Source organism: Thunnus thynnus, chromosome 12 (assembly GCF_963924715.1).
Source record: "Thunnus thynnus chromosome 12, fThuThy2.1, whole genome shotgun sequence".
In the NCBI taxonomy this organism is placed as follows: Eukaryota; Metazoa; Chordata; class Actinopteri; order Scombriformes; family Scombridae; genus Thunnus; species Thunnus thynnus.
The window spans coordinates 33,399,404-33,421,144 of NC_089528.1; the positions used below are offsets into that span (position 1 = coordinate 33,399,404).

A 21,741-nucleotide genomic window follows, 5' to 3' on the forward strand; every position below is an offset into this window, starting at 1 on the left:
GGGAAAAACTGGCTGCAAGGCTGAGCGGCGGCGCCCTATCCAGCTCTTATTACATCCACGGGTTCGACTCACTTCGAGAGCTTCAAGTAGTCATTTGAGGAACTGCAGCTTTTGGCTCTTCAACATTAGCGTTGTTTTTGTAAGTGACTAAATAAATAAACTTCATACCCAAAGTTCAGTTAGTTTGTGTCTCAACTTGAACTGCAGATGTTTTACGGTATCTCTGTTGCAGACGTTTGGTTTTTAATAGATATTTTTAGGGCTGAATGGTTTAAATGTTTTTAGACAGCAGATTACAGCTTTGTTGTTTAACTTCTGGCTGTGAAAAATAAGTATTAAATTAATAATGTGGTATTAAAAACTCTGAAATTTAACTTGGTGAACCTGCAGAAACCCTGTAATAAGATGTATGTCCTTATCAGGGGGAATACGCTGATATAATCAGATTGTTTCCTGTCTGCACTTTAATGTCTTCAGTTTGATTTAAACTGAAACAAAGAATTCTTCTCGTCAATAAACTGAGAAACCTGAACTCTCCCCTCAGGTTCATGAATCAGACTTTGTACTAAAAATGAAGAAAAAAGTTTTTAAAAATATGTAAACTTGTCTGAATGTTACATCTGTAGAATATGTGAACAGATGTGTTTGAACATAAAGAGTTTAGATCCTTTCAAGAGCTTTATTTTTAATTATACTGCCCCCCTCAGGACAGATTAATCACTTCATTTATTGATATAGTTCAGCAACTTTGTGATTAAGTATTGCAGTAAAAGTACATAAGTATTATGAGCTTGATGTAGTTAAAGTATTGCAGTAAAAGTACATAAGTATTATGAGCTTGATGTAGTTAAAGTATTGCAGTAAAAGTACATAAGTATTATGAGCTTGATGTAGTTAAAGTATTGCAGTAAAAGTACATAAGTATTATGAGCTTGATGTAGTTAAAGTATTGCAGTAAAAGTAGTGGTTTGGTCCCTCTGACTGATATATTATTATATATGACATCATTAGATTATTAATAGTGAAGCATCAGTGTTAGAGCAGCATGTTACTGTTGTAGCTGCTGGAGGTGGAGCTAGTTTACACTACTTTATATACAGTTAGCTAGTTTAGTCCAGTGGTTCCCAACCTAGGGGTCGGGCCCCTCCAAAGGGTCAGCAGATAAATCTGAGGGGTGGTGAGATGATTAATGGGAGAGGAAAGAAGAAAAAACAAAGTTCTGATACACAAATCTGTTTTCAGTTTTTGGACTTTTTCTCTAATCTTTGATTTTTGCTGAAATATTGGATCATTTGAACATTTATTGAAATGAAAGCATGTGAGAAGTTTAGAGGGAAAAATCACTATTTGGTGGAGCTGTTAACAACTCATAGACATGTGAAATGTGACCCCGACTACACACTGCTTTTTGTAAGACGTCAAAAGCCAAAAAGGTTGGAAACCACTGGTTTCATCTTTACATCTTTAGTACTTGAGTTAATGTACTTAGTTTCTTTCCTCTGCTGATAATAATGCAGATAAACTAAATGACCCACTAACACACCTGTGGGAGTCAGCAGGTTGTTGAGGCTGCAGGTCTGACGGGTGAAGCAGCTCTAAGTCCTGCTAAGAGGATCACACACACACACACACACACACACACACACACACACACACACACACACACACAGACATACATGCACACGCACACACACACACACACGCAGCAGTGTAAGCTGAGCTTTAAGTGCTAATGATCTGTTCAGTCTTCATGTGTCTGATGTGTCGCCGTGTTGAACAGAGGGATGATGGGAGCAGGCGGCGGCTCGGCAGGACGAGGAACCCCAGAAACATGACTGACCTCTGAACCCACGAGACACGCAGAGTACGGTAAACACACACACCTCTGCTGTGTGTGTGTGTGTAAGAGAGAGACAGCAGAGTGTGTGTCCATCTGTAGATCAACAGTGTGTTTGTTGTTGTGTTAATGTGTGTGTGTGTTAATGTGTGTTAATGTGTGTGTGTGTTAATGTGTGTTAATGTGTGTGTGTGTTAATGTGTGTGTTTGTGTGTGTGTGTTAATGTGTGTGTTTGTGTGTGTGTGTTAATGTGTGTGTGTGTTAATGTGTGTGTTAATGTGTGTGTGTGTTAATGTGTGTGTGTGTTAATGTGTGTTAATGTGTGTGTGTGTTAATGTGTGTGTGTTAATGTGTGTGTGTGTTAATGTGTGTGTGTTAATGTGTGTGTGTGTGTGTCAGGTGTCATGGACGACGTGGATGTGTCTCCTCTGCGGCGTTTTGTCGTTGCGAAGCTTTCAATCAGCTCCATCTTTGATCAGCTGCTGGACTTTGTGAAGGATGGCTCCGCCTTTGTTGATGGTCAGAAACACACACACACACACACACACACATGTTTGTCTATCTATACTTGTGAGGACCTTCCACCACATCAGAAGTCCAGTAAAGCTGCGTTACGTCACATTTATGTTCCAAAAAACTCCAGACGTCTGCATGAACAACTTGTGTATTAATGTGTGAAGTGACGTCTTCGTGGTGTAACTGAGTCCTTGTGATGTGCAGACTGCTGTAAGTGCTCGTTAGAGAGTTCTTCAGTTCTGTGGTTCTTACCTTCGTGTTTATTCATGTTTGGTGTCGTAGTGATGCAGTTTTCACCGTCAATCTATTTCTGTATCCGCTAGTTCAGAACACAACAACCTTTCTAACTGCAGCGACTAGCAGGTGACAGATGTGTCGCTCTACAGTGGTCCAGGTCTGGTTGAGTATGTAGACCTCATCCCTGAACTCTCACCTGAACCCTCAGAACAAGTCTGAACCCGCCTCATAATGTAGAAATATCGTCACTACGAGGGGTTAAAACTGAGCGGGCCTCACAAAGACAGAAAGAAAAGTGTGCGCACACACACACACGCGCGCGCACGCACACACACACACACTGAGCTTGTTGTTGCTATTTCTTGTAATTAAATCAAAATTTAAAATAAAGTTCTTCAGAACAGCTTCAAGCTCTGAACATCAGCTGTTAACATCTCGTTTGTTTGTTTGTTGTTTGTTTGTTGTGTGACGTCAGAGGCGTGGCGGAGCGACGAGCTGGGTCAGGTGGCCGTGGAGGAGCAGAGCTTAGAGATGCAGAGCTGCGCCACCAAACTGGCGACCATCAGAGAGATTCTGCTGCGGAGACACATGAAGGTCGCCTTCTTTGGCAGGTAACCAATAAAAACACTGGAAACACGTCAGCTGATCATCATTTTCTCACACATATTAATATATCCGCTAAAGCAGCAAACTCTGACCTGCGAGTTTATAATCTACAGTTACACGTTTTGATATTTTGTAACATGAAATATTTGAATCCTGAAGTGTAGAAAATGTTTTCATGAATCAATAATTAAGAAGAAAACATTCTGATAATCTGACGTTTGTTCCTGGATTATCAGATTTCTCGGTGAGTTTAGACGTCATATTAAACTATTTTATTAGAACACACATGACTTGTTAGGATTTTATACTTTGAGAATAATATCAAATATATAAGTTAGTTTCCTTCCTGTAGAAGGTTTAACTACGTGTTGTTAAAGAGTCCAGAGAAGAAGAGTGTTGTTTCCATGCAGACGGTGCTGCTGCTGCTTCCTGTCTGTGGTGTCTGTAAGTGAAGCTCTGATTCCTGCAGCTGTTAACTCAACAGTTTTCTGTTGAATCCAACTGTCGGCTCAGATAAACTTATCTCTGACCCACAAACTGCTTCCTGCTTCACTTTGTCCACGTCGTCCTGCGGAGCGTTGACTGAGCGTTGCCTGAGCGTCGGCGTCACCGGCTGTCAGAGCTGTGCTGTTGTATTTCTGTAGGAAGTGATGATGTAATAACTGTCAGATGATGCAACATGCTGGATGATGTAATTTCCCTGTAAATGAGTCCATGAGATACTGACGAGTTCTTTTAATCTTTTTTTTTTATGGATATATTTATAATTATTGCCACATTTTAGTTTGTGTATTTATCATTTTTGATCAGCGTTTCCATAGCAACGGAAAGCTGAAACACTCATTTAGACGTCTGCGGTGTCAGTTTGTCTTTATTTTGTTCCATCATGAGTCCAAAAAGGAGAAAACTTACAGCTTTTTTGTTTGTTTTTATTTCTATTTCTGTGTCACTATTTTACAAAAACATTCATCTTCATATCCGAAGTATCAATTAATGAATGAAACGAAACTTTATCCAGAACGTTCAGGTGTGTGTGTGTGTTGCCCTTTAAGACTTCTCAAATAACGACGTAACCATGACGTAACCATGACGTAACCATGACGTAATCATGACGTAACCATGACGTCGTCTCTCCGCAGGACGAGTAACGGGAAGAGCACGGTGATCAACGCCATGCTGCGGGACAGAGTGCTACCCAGCGGCATCGGTCACACCACCAACTGCTTCCTGAGGGTGGAAGGAACCGACGGCGACGAGGCGTACCTCACCACCGAGGCGTCCAATGAGAGGAGGAACGTCACGGTACGCAGGATTTAAAGGGACAGGCGCACGTTAACCTGCGATTAAACAGAGATGTGTGTTGATGAATCACATGACTGAGTGATAACCTGACCTTCCTCCTCCTCCTCCTCCTCCTCCTCCTGGTCAGACGGTGAACCAGCTGGCTCATGCTCTCCACATGGATCCCACGCTGGACTCAGGCAGTCTGGTCAAAGTGTTGTGGCCTAAAAGTCGCTGCGCTCTGCTGAGAGACGACCTGGTTCTCATGGACAGGTAGGTGACTGAAGAACCGATAGCTCCTCTTCCTCTTCCTCCTCCTCCTCCTCCTCTTCCTCCTCCTCTTCCTCTTCCTCCTCCTCTTCCTCCTCCTCCTACTCCTCCTCACCTCTGGACAGGTAGGTGACTGAAGAGCCCACAGCTCCTCCTCCTCTTCCTCCTACTCCTCTTCCTCCTACTCATCCTCCTCCTCTTCCTCCTCCTCCTACTCCTCCTCACCTCTGGACAGGCAGGTGACTGAAGATCTCCTTCACAGATCTCCGTCCTGGAGATCACAGGATGATACAACAGTGAACTGAATAAATACAAATCAAACTCATTTCTACCTCTGACCTCTGACCTGTATCCTGTGACCTCTGACCTGTATCCTGTGACCTGTGACCTCTGACCTGTATCCTGTGACCTGTGACCTCTGACCTGTATCCTGTGACCTGTGACCTCTGACCCAGCCCCGGCACTGACGTCACACTGGAATTGGACGGCTGGATCGATAAGTTCTGTCTGGACGCCGACGTCTTCGTCCTGGTGGGAAACGCAGAGTCCACGCTGATGAACACGGTGAGTGTTTTCTATAGAGCTGCACTGATCAGTCCATTGATCGATTAGATGATCGACAGAAAATTGAACGCCAACTGTTTTGTTAATTGATTGTTTTGAGTCATTTTTTAAAGAAAAAATGTCCAAACTCTCTGATTCCAGTTTCTTAAATATAAATATTATCATAAGACTCAGATTAGCTGTGTGCGTGTGTGTGCGTGCGTGCGTGTGTGCGTGCGCGCGTGCGTGCGCGTGTGTGCGTGCGCATGTGTGTGCGTGTGTGTACGTGTGTGTGCGTGCGTGTGTGTGTGCGTGCGTGTGTTTCTGTTGGCAGGAGAAACTTTTCTTCCACAAAGTCAGTGAGAGAATCTCCAAACCAAACATCTTCATCCTCCACAACAGATGGGACGCTTCAGTGACCGAACCCGAGTACATCGAGGAGGTCAGAGTGTGTGTGTGTGTGTGTGTGTGTGTGTGTGTGTGTGTGTCGGATGTCCATACGTAGATTTCAACCTCAGTCGACCTTAAAACCCAAGTTTTCCTGCAGCTGCTTCTCAGTAAACGTCTCAACCAGCTCTCCCAGTTTTCTCTGTTCACCATGGCAACAGAAAATCCTGCTCTCTGATTGGCTGACATGTGTCAGGAGAACACCAACCTCATTTATATTCATAAAAACGAATCATACAGAACTTGTCTAAAAAGAAAGAAATAGATCAGAGTACAACGAGCAACATGAAGAACAAACAAAGTGAAACTGAACCTGTGCAGGTGAGGAAGCAGCACCTGGACCGCTGCGTCCACTTCCTGGCTGAGGAGCTGAGGGTGGTAAGTCTGGACGAGGCGGCGGGGAGGATCTTCTTCGTCTCGGCTAAAGAGGTGCTGATCTCCAGGATGCAGCGAGCGCAGGGCATGCCTGAGACAGGTGAGACAGGTGAGACAGGTGAGGGTAACTTTAGTGTTTGTTCAAATAAGAGTCATTAATGAGACAGAAACTGAGATTTCTGCACATTAATAATCCATCACAGCAGAGAAACTGTTCCTGGTGATGCGTTCAGGGACATACTGCACAGTAAACTCGGCAGTCACATATTTCTCTGTTCTGTATTTCTCTGTTTAGCATCTTCAGGCTAGGCTAACCCACTGTTGCTAACTTTGGAGCTAACCTCCTTCACTTTTCCAGCATTTGAGGAAACAACAGACGTGACTTTTTAGCATTTATTAACTGACACACTGTAGTCTGTGCTGTACATTTACTGCCAGACTGACAACTTACTACTAACCTTTTCCTCTGCTCCGCTCGCATCCACCGTCACTTCTCTGCTCCTCGCTCTTTCCCGCTCGCAACGCAAACATACTCCTTAACGGAGCCGCGCGACCAGTGGTTTCCCAGGCAACGACGCAGAGGTTGACTCACGTACAGGAGCAGCGCAGCACAGAGACTCCCAAACGCTGTATCCATTCATTCAGATATCAAATATTAAAATGTATTTTGGCCTGGCGGGGGTTCTCGTTGTGTCATTCTGGAGAAACACAGATTCAGTAAACGTTCAGTAAACGTTGAGTAAAATTTGACCCAGCAGGCTTCATCAGGTTGGGCGAGTTCAAAGTTGTGAAAACAACGGGGGTGTTTTGAATACACCCCCGTTGTTTTCACAGGTAATTTGTTAGTCTGTCCCTCCCGCCGCAGGAAATAATGGATTAATCCTGGAAAGCTGTTGATGTAGCACTTTTCTCCTTATGAAAATAACACGGAGATTATTCGACCAATGAGAATGAGAACTAATCGACCAGCAGACTAATGAAATTGATAAAAATAACGATGATTAAATGATAAACGTTGTTCGGAGGTTCGACGCTCACCTGCAGCCGTCTGTCGCCTCCTGCAGGTGGCGCTCTGGCTGAAGGTTTCCACGAGAGACTGAGAGAGTTCCAGAGGTTTGAGAGGACGTTCGAGGTACAAAAACACAAAAACACAAAACTGGTGATGGAAAGTAACTACGTACATTTACTGAAGTACTGCATGTTAGTACAGTTTGAGGTACTTGTACTTTACTTGAGTATTTCCATGTGATGCTACTTTCTACATGTCAGAGGGAAATATTGTACTTTCTACTCCACTACATTTATTTGACAGCTTTAGTTACTTTTCAGATGAAGATTTGACACAATGGATAATACTTATGTACTTTTACTGTAGTAGGATTTTTCATGCAGTGAGTATTTCTACATCGCTGTATTAGTACTTTTACTGCAGTAAAGGATCTGAGTCCTTCTTCCACCGCTGGTCAGGGGATAGATACTGTAAGTGACCTTTGACCCTGCAGGAGTTCATCTCTCAGTCTGCAGTGAAGACTAAATTCGAGCAGCACACAGTGAGAGCGTGGCAGATCAGCGAGGCCATCAAAGCTGTGATGGACGCCATCAACATCGCGTCTGCTGACAGGAAGTGAGCAAAACGTCGTTTCTTGAACAAAAAGGAAGACAGTGTTTCTGCCTGCTCTGACCTTTGACTTTTGCAGGATCTGCTGCCTGGAGGAGCGGGAGGAGCAGAGGGACCGACTGGACTTTGTTCGGGGACAGATTAACCGTCTGACCGACAGCGTCAAAGAGAAGATCAAGACTCTGACTGAAGGTGTTTCTGCCAAGGTAACGAAGTGACTCCTGGTTGTGTTTACATATCCGTCTGATGATTGTTCTTTCTGAGAATGGAGGAACAGACTCAACATGATGGATTAAATATCCTGATACGTTCACTGCAACATGTTTAAACCCTACAGAGACCAGTTCATGTGTTCTCTGCAGCCGTCTTGTCTGTAGATTTCTGTTTAACATCTGACTGTGGTGACTCCTCGTGGCGACGCTGGAAAACAACCTCATTGTCCTGTTAACAGACGTTTTGTCCTCAGAGTATTGATACCAGAGCAGATACATTAATCACCAACTATTTTGATAATCAATTAATCGTTTGTCGGCATTTTTAAATGAAAAATGTTCAAATTCTCTGATTCCGGCTTGTTAAAGTTCTTTAGTCTCTATGACAGTAAACTGAAGATCTTTGACACATTTGATACCATGTTCTGACCAAACAACTCATCGATTAATCAAGAACATGATTGACAGATTATTGTTAATGAAAGTAATCATCGTTGCAGCAGTAATGAACACACTGAACATGTGTAATCATGTGGATGTGACAGCAGCTGGTTTAATTGTCCGGCAGGTTGCCACGGCGATGTCAGATCAGATCCACTCGCTTCCTGTTCTGGTGGAGGAGTTCAGAGCCGACTTCAACCCCACACAAGAAACTCTGGAGCTCTACAAGGCCGTGAGTACTGCAGTAATACTGTAATACTGTCAAATAGTACTGCAGTAATACTGTAATACTGTCAGACTGAGCTGTGTACCTGCCGCTCTCCTTCACTGACTGAACCTTATAAAACACACACACACACACACAGACACACACAGACACACACACACACACACACAGACACACACACACACAGACACACACACACACACACACACACACACACAGACACACACACACACACACACACACACAGACACACACACACACACACACACAGACACACACACACACACACACAGACACACACACACACACACACACACACACACACACACACAGACAGGTCGGTGTTCGTGCTGTTAAACTGGATTTGAAGTAAAGCAGCTTAATGTGCTGTTTGTTCCTCTGAGGCAACATTTAGATCAAGATGTGTGTGTTTGATTCAGGACACATGCACACACACCTGACTGTGTGTGTGTGTGTGTGTGTGTGTGTGTGTGTGTACTGTTGGACAGTTTCAGCTCCACCTGTTGAGGTGAAACTGCACGTATGATGTGAATGATGTGATACTGATGTTGCAGGTGTTGTGTTGAGTGATGTGACCCCCACTAGGAGTCACTAGGAGTCACTAGGAGTCACTAGGAGTCACTAGGAGTCACTAGGAGTCACCAAAGCTTCACAGTAAAATGTGTTTGTTTGTTTTTGTAATGGAGATCCTGTTTCGTTTTATTCTCTTAAATGCATTTTTTAATGTATGGCTAAACAAAATCAAAGTGCCGATGAAGGCAGGAGACGATAATCACAGTAATGATGATGATGGAGATGGTTGGCGGTGTTGATACACTGATAACACTGAGGACAGGAAATCTTTATATGGGCCAATTAATGTTCAGGACACCCACAACTTACAAGAGAAAGACTCAAAGACACAGACTGGAAGCTGGTAGAGTTCAGTGTGAAGAGGTTTACTGATCCCCGGATCAAGGACCTAATGCAAGATCATAAAACATGATGTCATAGACCTCTCATAATCCCTCCTAATGTGGAGCTTATTTTCTAGACTCCACCTCGATTGATCTTGACACTTTGGTAATAATCCAGACATGATTCATCTCAGAAACAATTCTGTCTCAAACTTGTCTAACATGTATCAATTGCACCTGGTCTAGAAAAATACTGTCTCATCACCTTTAACACTTCTCACAATAAAAATGGGTCTAGTGATCTTCAATCATCACACACAGAAAACCAAAATGTGACATCACTGATCGTCCCCCTGGGAACCGTCTCTTATTGATTATCTTTGCACTTTACTAACATGACTGTTTGTTGGGGACATCTGTCTCCACAAGTCCTCCACATGAACCTCCAGGTCTGTGGTTAGCAGCGTTTTCTAATCTGGCGTCTCTATCAGCAGGATGACATCATCATTTATAAACCGTCACACATCACTGTTAAACTATCATGATGTTTTATGGTGTGTCAGCGCTGTGGTTCACGTCTGGTTGGGTTTAAAGATGATGGTTTGGGTTAAAATGATCACTTTGTAACGGTTTGAGAAACGTGGTGGGTTAAAGTTACTACTTCCTCAGAGTTAGGCTTTCGTCGTCATGGCTACAATAATAACCACAGGGTTAAGGTTGGGGGACGATCGTAGTTACGCTTTTGTCCCAACAATTGTCCCGACTTGTGGTTGGAAACAGGAAATGAACAGAGTCTCCTGTTGGGTTAAAGCCTCCATCCACCTGTCACATATATATACGTCATCTGCTCCACTGCTCCACTTCACAGTTACTACGGCCGCTAGATGGCAGCTGTCACTCAAACTAACTGTAGCTCATTTTTGGGCGACTGATATTACGACCTGTTATGTTGTTTGTCTCTGAAAAAGAGTTTGACTCAGTCTGAGCTTCAGTTTTCATGTTTTGTGTTTTCAGAAGCTGCTGCAGCATGTGGAGGAGAGGATCATCGGCTGTCTGGCTCATCGCTGCTCCGTCAGTGTCCTCAGAGACATCAGAGATGCTCAGAGACACATGATCGGTACGAGCGGCGTCTCACCTTCCTTACGTAACCTCCTCCGTCTGTTCCCGTGTCATCCTCAGTGATCTCTGTGCTCTGTCCTCAGACAGCGTCCGTCCTCTGCTGTCTCTGTCCGTTCAGGAGCAGCTCTCTGCTCCCTCCTCCTCCTTCGAGATGACCTATGACCTCAGCCTTGCCACCCTCTGTGCAGACTTTCGGGAAAACATTGAGTTCCAGTTCTCTCTGGGCTGGACTGCACTCGTCACGCGCTTCATCGGAGCCGCCAACGCCAAACGGGCACTGAGCAGTGCTGACCCCAGACTGCAGGTGAGGTCACCGCCGTGACACGTTTGGGTTTGAAATACATTTCTTTAGACGAGTCATAACCATGAAAACATCATCTCTGTCCTCAGGAAGGCTCCAGCTTCAAGGATGAGATGGTGGTTTCCATAGCAACAGGTCTGGTCTCTGTCACCTCCCGAGCATCCATGACGGTCCTGATAATCGGTGGAGTGGTGCGTCCTTCAGAGCTGATTATTATTTTCATTATTAATACGTCTTCACATTGTTTTCTAGACTAATTGATTCAATTAGTCCAAGCCGACGTCTTTAAATGTTTATCCACAACCCCCAAATATTCAGTGATCCAGAGCTTTCAACCACATCTCATGTTGTTCATCAGCAAAGTGGATCTGGAGTTTACTGCCTCAGATGGTTACTAATTGTTTAATTTTCATTCATTGATTAATTGGCTAAACATCTTTACAGACAGCTGTCTCTCAGGTGTGTGTTGTTGCTGCAGGTGTCTCTCAGGTGTGTCTTGTCGCTGCAGGTGTCTCTCAGGTGTGTCTTGTTGTCGCAGGTGTCTTTCAGGTGTGTCTAGTTGCCGCAGGTGTCTCTCAGGTGTGTCTTGTTGCTGCAGGTGTCTCTCAGGTGTGTCTTGTTGCCGCAGGTGTCTCTCAAGTGTGTCTTGTTGCCGCAGGTGTCTCTCAAGTGTGTCTTGTTGCCGCAGGTGTCTCTCAGGTGTGTCTTGTTGCCGCAGGAGTCTCTCAGGTGTGTCTTGTTGCCGCAGGTGTCTCTCAGGTGTGTCTTGTTGCCACAGGTGTCTCTCAAGTGTGTCTTGTTGCCGCAGGTGTCTCTCAGGTGTGTCTTGTTGCCGCAGGTGTCTCTCAAGTGTGTCTTGTTGCCGCAGGTGTCTCTCAGGTGTGTCTTGTTGCTGCAGGTGTCTCTCAGGTGTGTCTTGTTGCCGCAGGTGTCTCTCAAGTGTGTCTTGTTGCCGCAGGTGTCTCTCAGGTGTGTGTTGTTGCCGCAGGTGTCTCTCAGGTGTGTCTTGTTGCCGCAGGTGTCTCTCAGGTGTGTCTTGTTGCCGCAGGAGTCTCTCAGGTGTGTCTTGTTGCCGCAGGTGTCTCTCAGGTGTGTCTTGTTGCTGCAGGTGTCTCTCAGGTGTGTCTTGTTGCTGCAGGTGTCTCTCAAGTGTGTGTTGTTGCTGCAGGAGTCTCTCAGGTGTGTCTTGTTGCTGCAGGTGTCTCTCAAGTGTGTGTTGTTGCTGCAGGTGTCTCTCAGGTGTGTGTTGTTGCTGCAGGTGTCTCTCAGGTGTGTCTTGTTGCTGCAGGAGTCTCTCAGGTGTGTCTTGTTGCTGCAGGAGTCTCTCAGGTGTGTGTTGTTGCTGCAGGTGTCTCTCAAGTGTGTCTTGTTGCTGCAGGTGTCTCTCAGGTGTGTCTTGTTGCTGCAGGTGTCTCTCAGGTGTGTCTTGTTGACGCAGGTGTCTCTCAGGTGTGTGTTGTTGCTGCAGGTGTCTCTCAGGTGTGTCTTGTTGCTGCAGGTGTCTTTCAGGTGTGTCTTGTTGCCGCAGGTGTCTCTCAGGTGTGTCTTGTTGCCGCAGGTGTCTCTCAAGTGTGTCTTGTTGCCGCAGGTGTCTCTCAGGTGTGTGTTGTTGCTGCAGGTGTCTCTCAAGTGTGTGTTGTTGCTACAGGTGTCTCTCAGGTGTGTCTTGTTGCCGCAGGTGTCTTTCAGGTGTGTCTTGTTGCCGCAGGTGTCTCTCAGGTGTGTCTTGTTGCTGCAGGTGTCTCTCAAGTGTGTGTTGTTGCTACAGGTGTCTCTCAGGTGTGTCTTGTTGCCGCAGGTGTCTTTCAGGTGTGTCTTGTTGCCGCAGGTGTCTCTCAAGTGTGTGTTGTTGCCGCAGGTGTCTCTCAGGTGTGTCTTGTTGCTGCAGGTGTCTCTCAGGTGTGTCTTGTTGCCGCAGGTGTCTCTCAGGTGTGTCTTGTTGCCGCAGGTGTCTCTCAAGTGTGTCTTGTTGCCGCAGGTGTCTCTCAGGTGTGTGTTGTCGCTGCAGGTGTGGCGTTCGGTGGGCTGGCGGCTCATCGCTCTCTCTCTGTCGCTGTACGGCCTCCTTTACCTGTATGAGAAACTCACCTGGACCAATGCCAGCAGAGAACGCGTTCTGAAGCAGCAGTTCATGGAGCATGCCGCCCACCGCCTGAGAACTGTCATCCCCATCACTAGCTCTGCCTGCAGCCAGCAGGTGTACAAGTAAGACTCCGCCCCCAGCTGACATGTCCCACACTGAACACCTGCTGAAACGCTGGGCAGGTGTGTTACTCTGTGTGTGTGTGTGTGTGTGTTTGAGGGAGCTGGGGGCAACCTTCAGTCGTCTGACTCAGCGGGTGGATCTGAGTGAAGCAGAGTTGGAGGGAAACATCCGTCAGCTGAGCTTCAGGATCCAGCGGCTGGAGAATATCCAGAGGAGGTCAAAGGCCTTCAGGTCAGAGGTCACACTCTCACTGAGGGGGGTTTAATTTATTCTACCAGAGTGCCAGCTGGGTGGGTGGACATCAGACTAACATGGAACTGTTAGAAAAGGATTTATTTTCTCCTGATGTAGCAAGGCTAACAGTTTCCCCCTGCTTCCAGTCTTTGTGCTAAGCTAGGCTAACAGTTTCCCCCTGCTTCCAATGTTTATGCTAAGCTAGGCTAACAGTTCCCCCTGCTTCCAGTGTTTGTGCTAAGCTAGGCTAACAGTTCCCCCCTGCTTACAAAGTTTGTGCTAAGCTAGGCTAACAGTTTCCCCCTGCTTCCAGTGTTTGTGCTAAGCTAGGCTAACAGTTTGCTTCTTCATTATCAATAAACTGTGAGGATCAAAAGTAAAAGTACAGAATCAAACAGTTTATTTCCCAGCAGGTTTACACAAACAGTGCAAGTAATTTATCTCGGTGTAGAAGGTGAGAGAGGATGAGTACCACAAAGGACAAGTGATCATAAATAATATAAATACATTTTCACTGTAACATTTTATTTTACATGTCCCTTCATTTTATACTAATTTCCTGGAAATTTTCAAAACCGTTTGCATCTAACAGTTAATCCTTTGTACATTTTACAGAATTTGGTACAAATTATAAGAAAAAACAAAAAAAAAAGTTGGTTTAGTCAGTAAATGCCCTTCATTATATTTGGGTTCATATGTAGCTTTTAATTTGCAAAACTTCCTCGTCAGATTCTTAAAAATAGAATTTTTGTCAGTAATTTTGGCTGCTGTGTAACTATTAATTCTTCTGACATTTCTTTAAAAGTTTGGGGAAATGTTCCCGTTATAGAGTTTTGAAGAAACAACCTACATATACAACACAAAACTCCTGAAAACTAAAAGTACTTTCTGTCTGTTAAAGAATTGTTTAGAGTCTAATTTATTAAGGATTTTTACAAATTAACAACTACACATGAACCCAAATGTAGTGAACTAAATGTAACTAAACCAACTTAAACCTTTTTTAGATTTCTGCTTATAAACAACATCCTGTCTGTAAAATGTCCTAAAGGTTTACTGTGAAACACCTGCATGTTTCCAGGAAATAAAAATACAATTAAAGGACCTGTAATAAAAAGAAAATAAAGCGTTGCCAATTTTACAATAAAAAAATAAGTGAAAGTATCTATTAGATTATTATTATTATTATTATTATTATCAATGCTTAAACAACTGAATTTTAATGGTGAAGTTGGTTGAGATGGAGCTGTTTTTAACGAGTCATATTTTATAAGATGGTTTAGAGTTAATATTAACTTTAGCTGTAAATCATTAAAGTAGTTCTTGAGTTAAAATGACTTTATAAGAGTTTGATTGTGATTTTCAGGAACAGAGCGACGGAGCTGGAGACTCAGCTGGAGGCCTTTTCTGTTCAGTACCTGCAGGGAAACTGACACATGAAGAAGAAGTGAAGCGTCTGATGGTGTTTGCTGGTGAGCAGCGCCCCCTGCTGCCGGATCATCCAACATTTAAAACACTTTCAACTTTGTTCTCGTCCTGCAGAAACAAACTGACAACAGAGACATCGATCTCCACTGTGGCAATAATCTCATTTAGCCAAAACAGTTATTAATAATACATGAATAATCACCCAATGTACAAAGTATTACTGACAGTATTTATTTTAAAGAGTCAAATCACAGAAGAATATTTTCTCAGTTTTAGTTTCATGTGTTTCATGTTTGCAGATTTCTGCTTTGGCCACAAAACAACAGAAAGAGACAGAAAACCTCCAAACATGAAGACACAACAGCAGAAGTGTTGAGACAGAAACCAGAGGAGGAAAAATGTGTTTCACCTTGAAGACAAACTGAAGTGAAGCTGCTGATTCTGTTTGACTGGTCAGCTGAAAACGACCTGTGGAAACAGGAACGACGACACCAACAGCAGCTGTTCATATTTATTCATTAATGTGTAGAATCTGATTCACAAATTAACCATAAAAACACTATTTGTTTATTTTTCCTCATAAACCAAAAGGCTTCTTTTCTTCTTCTTCTCTGTTTCGGAGCGTCTCAGCTGTTCAAACTAAATATTTATTGAAACATATTCTGCTGCTTCTGTTCTTCCACTAATTAACCGTCTGTTTGTCTTATTCTGTGATGCTGATTAATGACAAAAACAATATTTCACTTGTGATTAACTCATTCTCAACATTTTCGATCCACACATAAAAAAATCTGACTGGAAATTCTTTAAAAAAATCTCTAAATCTGTAAAAAGTGTTTCCTGTCTGAGGTGTAACAGCAGCTGTGTGTAAACAGACTGAATGAATACATGATGACGTCATGAATCGTGTGACTTAAATGTCACTGAAGAGTTGAAAACATCAGATCTGTGTGGAGCGATGATGAGGAGACTGTAACCTTCCTCACATCAACACAAGAAACTAACAGAAACGTCATATTTCCATCATGTTTTCCATCGTTTGAGCTTTGATTCTCCTTGTTTCTCTTCTTCTGCAACAGTTTAATGGCACCGACTGGAGAATTAGCGCCACCTGCTGTTAATCTCCTAGTATTTATTTATTTATTATTATTATTATTAAATTTGGATAAAAGTTAAGACAAACTTGGATGAAACTTGACTAACAGTAGCAGCAGATGTGAACGTTTGTATTCAGCCGGCAGCATTTTGTGTTATTTTGCAGTCAAATGTGAAAATGTGTCAACACCTGTTTAATGATTAGATTGTTTTGATCTGAGTGCTGATGTCACTTCCTGTCATATGATCATGTGTAACCTACCCTGGTTAAACTGGTTAGTATGAATCATAAACTAATCATGTTTAAAGTATCAGATTGATGATAACTTTAGTAAATCATGTTTGTTGTTAAAGAACAGCTGGAAATCTGTTGTTTTTTTTTACCTCCGGTGGTTGAAGTTGTTGATCTCAGCTGTAACGTTTAACTCTGTATGAAGCTCCAGAACGTGAGGCTCCATCCTGAGTTAACATCCACAGTGTGTCAGTGATCCTTCATCATGAAGAGTTTGGTCACATTAGTTTGTTTAGAAACGGCTCCAAAGACTAATAACAGCATCATGTTTTCAGTCTCCAGAGAGTAGTTCTGTGCACAGCAGACGCTACTGAGCATGTGCAGGAACGCGTTTCTGTTTACAGCTTCACCAGCTTGTTGTGCTGCAGATCACAACCTCTGGACTTTATACTGAAGTTTTTGAGAAATCTGTAATGTAGTGTAAAGTCCAGAAGTTGTGATCTGTAGCACAACAAACTAGTGAAGCTGTAAACAGAAACATGTTCCTGCACATGCTCAGTGGCGTCTGCCTTACACAAACAAACTCTTGAAGTGACACTGCGTCAGGACGATAAATGAAGCCGTGTGACTTTAATTATTTAGTTGAATTCACTTCTGGTGGAAACGAACTTCCTCTGAACTCTGACGTCTGTTCTGTTCTGATGGATTTTGAGTTATTGAACCTTTGTGTGGATGAGTTTGTATCTGTGCTGATGACAAACTGAGTTTATCTGGATTTTTTGTGAAGCGTTTGATTCATCATTGATCAAACAGAAGAAAAGATTGATCCTGTTGCTGCTGGACAGAGATCAATCAATCAGTAGGTAGATTCTCTCCTCAGAAACTCGTCTTCATCTCTGTGATGTGTTCAGGCGAGTAACACCTGCAGAACCATCAGCTTCTGTTTCCCATCAGGAGTAAATGCTCAGAAACTTGGATCAAGTTCACATCAGGACTCTGATCCAGATGTGGAAGAAGTATCGGATCCTTTAGTTCAGTAAAAGTACTAATACAGCAATGTAAAAATACTCCATTACAAGTAAAAGTCCTGCATGAGAAACACTACTTCTAGTACATAAGTATGAAATGCTGCGAAAACATCAAGACCCAGGAACTGAAACCGCAGCGAGACAGATTATGACATGGAAGTTCCATCAGGACACAAAATCCAAAACTGCATTTGCGGTTGGACAAAGGGAACCTCAGATGAGGTCCTTAAGATCCATAAGGGCAAGAGAAAGTACTTCAGAGAGCTTGGCGAAGGGCCTCGTATTGACCAGTACTCTGTAAGAGGCAGGTCGAGTCAGTCGACTGAAGCCCAGCAGCAGGATATCCACCACAGTCCACAGGGTATCATCACCCCAAACGCAAGCAAACATCTACCAAGCACAGACTCAATAACAACTATGAGCCCATCCAAGAACGACCAACAGCAAAACGGAAGATTGAGAGTCAGAAGCTGCAAATGTTGTGGCCGAAATCCTGTAAGAGCTGAGGGAACTGAGGAAGCAGTGGAGGAAAAGGAGGGAATCAACGTACTGCAACTTTGCGAAGAGCAGAAGGCTGAGAGAGCTTAAGGACCCCTCCAAGGAGCACCTGAGGGAAACATACTACTAGTTATCCCCCATGATGTGCCACCAATCCACCCACCAGATCACCAGATGGATACAAAGCCCCCAACATGGAAAGAGGTTCAGAGCAAGAACAGCATCTACCCCAGAACTCAATCGTATTACGTATAAGCTCTATAGAAACGCTCCAGGAGTCCTGAAATACCTCTGGAACCCAATGAAAGTGGCCTGAGGAAAACACATCATACTGAAGGCATGACGGAGTGCAGGAGGAATCCTGATTCCTACAAAAGCAAACTCCTCAACCATCAACCAGTTTTGACCAATCAGCCGACTGTAGAATGTGGAAGGCAAAATATTCTTCAGCGTTGTGGCTCAAAACTCACTGCTTACCTACTGAGAAACAGCTTGGTGGACACAACACTGCAGAATCAGGAGTGTGAGAACATCATCTGGCATCAGATACAAACTGCCAAGAGAGAAAATAAAAACCTGCGTGTGGTATTTTTAGACTTGGTCAATGCCTTTGGATCAGTGCCTCAGGAAATGTTCTGGACTTCAATGTCTTCCATACAAGCTTCCACTTCTGTATCACAACAAAGTAAAACACCACCGCACGGCAGCACCTGGAGGCGGGAATAATGTCAGGTTGTACCATCTCTCCACTGGCAGTAACCATGGCAATGGAGCTTATATCAGGGCATCACGCTGGGCGGTAGGAGAACGCCTGAAGAGTGGTCTGCAGACCAGGGTGTACATGGATGACATGACCACAACAACAACTACAACAACAACAGCTTGTACCAAGTTCCTCCTGGACAAACTTCATACTAACATCAAATGGACACCAATGGAAACCAAGTCAAGCAAATCTTGCAATATTTCCATAGTCAAGGACAAGCTCACATAGACAGGTAACCAGTAACAACAGACCTGGAGAAGCCAATCAAAAGCCTTGAAAGACACACAGCAGGTGCAAGAAATGAGGGACAACACTGCTTTCCCGCCTTCTGTACAAAGTCGCTCTGTCTCAGGTCACCATGTTGGAGAAACTGATCAGCTGACATGTGAGGAAGTGACTTGGATTACCAAGATGCCTCAGCAGCAAAACCTGTCACTGAAATAAGGTTCATGTTGATGATCTTTACAACAAACAACTGTTTTGACTTTTTTTCTTCATTAAAAACTATGAAATCTTTATTTATTCAGATTTGATCTGACTCGCAGACCTCAGATGAAATAATCAGAGTGGTTCAGCTTCCGTATCAGTGATTTAATCTCTAAAATATCAGCAGTTTACATGTGATTATTGTCTGTACAGTGACGTTTACATGAGATAAAGAAGTGACAGGATGTTAAAGACAAACAGAATCCATGTGAAGCTGCAGAGGAAGATTCACACTCAGCATCTTCAGCAGCTGATGATGAACCAGATTCTCTCCTGGTTTTTAAATTTCATCCATCTGTGATGTTAAATGCTTTATTTTACAGCTCCTTTAATTTCCTGGCAATTTTCTGAGTAATTTAAATGCAGGTGTTTAATTTTTAGGACGTTGTACAGAGAGGATGGTGCAATTTAGTACAAATTCTAAAAAGTGTTGAGTTGGTTTATTTGGTCATTTTTCTTTAACTGAGAGAAAATACTCAGTTCTCAGTGAGGAGTTTTATCTGTCAAACTACATTTTAGCATATTAGGTAGTTTATTAAAAACACTAACGAGCACATTTCCTGTAAACTACCACATGACATCATCCTGAGAATGAACAATTACACAGCAGAATCAATCTGATCTGCTACGACGTGTTTCTGTCAGTTAACCAACTGTCAAGAGTCTAAATTAATTAATCTATAATGAGCATCTACTTACCAACTAAACCAACTTAACACTTTGTCAGTTTTTCTCTTATAATTTATACCAATCGTAAGACGGCTTGCAGTTCAGGTAGAGCAGCCTCCTCATTTGTTCATTGGCCAGAATGTAGATGAGCACGGCAGGAGCCAATCAGCTCCTTTGGGTGGTTAATTGATATATTGGCTGTTTAGTTTGTCTGCTAGTTGTTGATGGTAACGTTTGGAGATGAAAGTGTCTTCCTGGCCGTGCAGGACGTTATGTGCATGAATGAAAATGTAAGTTTGCTTTATAATCTAAAGTAAATATCAGATTATAGATGATAATATATGAGTTAGTTTAACATGTTGGAATCTTATTGTTTATTCCCAACATGAACATCTGGTGTAGTTGATCAATTAATATTTTCCTACAAGCAAATATAATCTGAGCTACACGTTGGTGTTCCACTTAATTCACTTTGAGACTAATTATATCAATATGTTGTATTGATACCCTTTCAGTGTAATTATTATTATCATTATTATTATGATTGTGAACCTGTACAGTCATACAGCCATCAAACAGCATCAAATGTCCTAAAAATTTACTGTTAAATACCAAAATACGCAAATTACTCAAAAAGCTTCCAGGAAATCTGTATAAATGAGGAGACTTGTGTAGTAAAGTGTTACCAATAAATGTAATAAAGTTCATTACAAACCACAACAAACCCAGCAGCTGTTTCTCTCTCTGACCTCTAACTTAGATTCAGAGTTATTTCTATGAAACAGCTGTTTTCTAAAAGAGTCTCACAGCTGATATTTAGTCTCAAATCTGCTGTGAGTTTGTGAATCTTCCCTTTAAAAGCTGCAGCAGCAAACAAACAATTTAACACCAGAACACTGAATCAGCAGCAGCTCTGTGTGACGAACAAACTGATCATTTAAATAATTCAAATGTATTAATTATAGCGGAATATATTATATATTTATTGACAGCTTTTGTAGATTGATGCGTTAAAATAAAATTCATTCTTAATATTTGATGATTTTACATCAGTTTGTTTTTTTCACCTGAGAACCGACGACAGAACCGAACAGCTGAGTGTCAGGTATCAGAATCAACCAATCACAGAGCAGCAGGTGTGAGCATGTTGGTGTCGCCGCCTGCAGGCGAGGATGTGAACTGCAACAGCTTTGATCTGATTTTAAAGGACAATTCTGGTGATTTTCTATATTTTTCTTCTTGTTTGGATCCAAATCAACAAATTGATCGCCACAAAATTATTTATCAATCAATTAGCAATGAATGAGTTGACTACTTTTTGCAGCTTTAAAGGGAACAGTGTGATATTTCATCCCTTCGTGTCGCTGGTTGCCTGCAGATGTTCCAGATGTTAAAGCTGCTGCTGTTGCTTTGTTGACCTGCAGGAGGCGACGTCAACACGTCCTGCAGACGAGCTTCACATGAACAGCTGAGTTTTTATCTTCTGGAGGAAGTTTTACAATCTGAGCAGCACAAAGTTCTCAAAGAGACATTTTATGGCTTTAAAGGTTTTTAAAGAGAAGAAAGTGACGAGAACAAACGTGACGTCACTTTAATCTCCTCTGAATCTGTAATCTATCTGACAGACCTCCACATCATTGTCATCATCATCATCATCATCATCATCATCATCATCATCATCCAACAGGCAACTTTTTATTTAATTTGTTAATTTTCTACATTGAGCAACTAAATCAGAAGTTTCCTGACGCGTCCGGAGCCTCTCAAAACGCCTCTAAATGTGATTGGACAGACCTGCAACCAATCAGAGCAGCAGAACGTGAGACGTAGCGCCGACTGACTCACGACTCACATCAACAGCTATAAGTGCTGTTGTTTGTTCTTCTCCTTTAATAAACAGACTGTTCAACATCAGCAGCAGCGGCCATCTTGGTTGTTTACAAAAACGGCTCAACGACACTCCTCATTGGTCAGTCGTCGTATCAAACCCGCCCCATATTAGATAAACGGCTGTGATTGGCCAGACGCAGCTTCCAGAGCAGATAAAACCTGAACCTGCAGATCCGTCTGTTTGTTTGTTGTTGTTTGTTGATGATCAGATTAATACATGTAGTTCAAGTTTTATCTTATTGTAAACCTGCAGTAACACAGT

The 21,741-nt window shown here is 42.8% G+C and overlaps 2 protein-coding genes and 1 long non-coding RNA gene across 5 annotated transcripts in view; 1 reads left to right on the forward strand and 2 right to left on the reverse strand.

Annotated features, from left to right (window-relative positions):
- Positions 1-1,200: 1,200 nt before the first annotated feature.
- On the forward strand, positions 1,201-16,268 carry mfn1a (mitofusin 1a). 2 transcript variants are annotated; one of them, XM_067606983.1, is made up of 19 exons: positions 1,201-1,869; positions 2,238-2,357; positions 3,067-3,202; positions 4,337-4,499; positions 4,627-4,751; positions 5,204-5,312; positions 5,626-5,733; positions 6,060-6,213; positions 7,178-7,245; positions 7,616-7,737; positions 7,811-7,937; positions 8,512-8,616; positions 10,542-10,644; positions 10,730-10,950; positions 11,037-11,138; positions 12,956-13,152; positions 13,250-13,384; positions 14,754-14,859; positions 15,115-16,268. In XM_067606983.1, exons 2-18 carry the CDS (start codon positions 2,243-2,245, stop codon positions 14,818-14,820), a joined length of 2,157 nt encoding a protein of 718 aa, XP_067463084.1. In that variant the 5' UTR covers positions 1,201-1,869; positions 2,238-2,242; the 3' UTR covers positions 14,821-14,859; positions 15,115-16,268. The 2 variants fall into 2 exon arrangements, with proteins under 2 accessions (XP_067463084.1, XP_067463085.1); XM_067606984.1 differs by lacking the exon at positions 1,201-1,869 and having other exon boundaries at positions 2,266-2,552; positions 2,584-3,202.
- Positions 5,129-6,843, reverse strand: LOC137194827 (uncharacterized). The gene is made up of 3 exons (XR_010931024.1): positions 6,565-6,843; positions 6,052-6,204; positions 5,129-5,276 (listed from the first exon to the last, which is right to left on the reverse strand). It is a non-coding gene; the product is annotated as an uncharacterized lncRNA (long non-coding RNA).
- A 2,736-nt stretch (positions 16,269-19,004) lies between the features above and the next one.
- pex5lb (peroxisomal biogenesis factor 5-like b) overlaps positions 19,005-21,741 on the reverse strand; it is a 57,100-nt gene continuing 54,363 nt past the window's right edge. For both annotated transcript variants that reach the window (XM_067606987.1, XM_067606986.1), the window contains one exon: positions 19,005-21,741. This exon is cut by the window's right edge and continues 2,130 nt beyond it. The gene's annotated coding sequence lies outside the window, so the exon portion shown is untranslated.

Excerpts from the sequence above, each read along its gene's own strand:
- mfn1a (XM_067606983.1), top strand. The coding sequence starts at position 2,243 with ATGGACGACGTGGATGTGTCTCCTCTGCGGCGTTTTGTCGTTGCGAAG. Across the intron at positions 5,734-6,059 it reads AACCCGAGTACATCGAGGAG|GTGAGGAAGCAGCACCTGGA; the intron begins GTCAGAGTGTGT and ends GAACCTGTGCAG. Across the intron at positions 13,385-14,753 it reads AGGAGGTCAAAGGCCTTCAG|GAACAGAGCGACGGAGCTGG; the intron begins GTCAGAGGTCAC and ends TGTGATTTTCAG.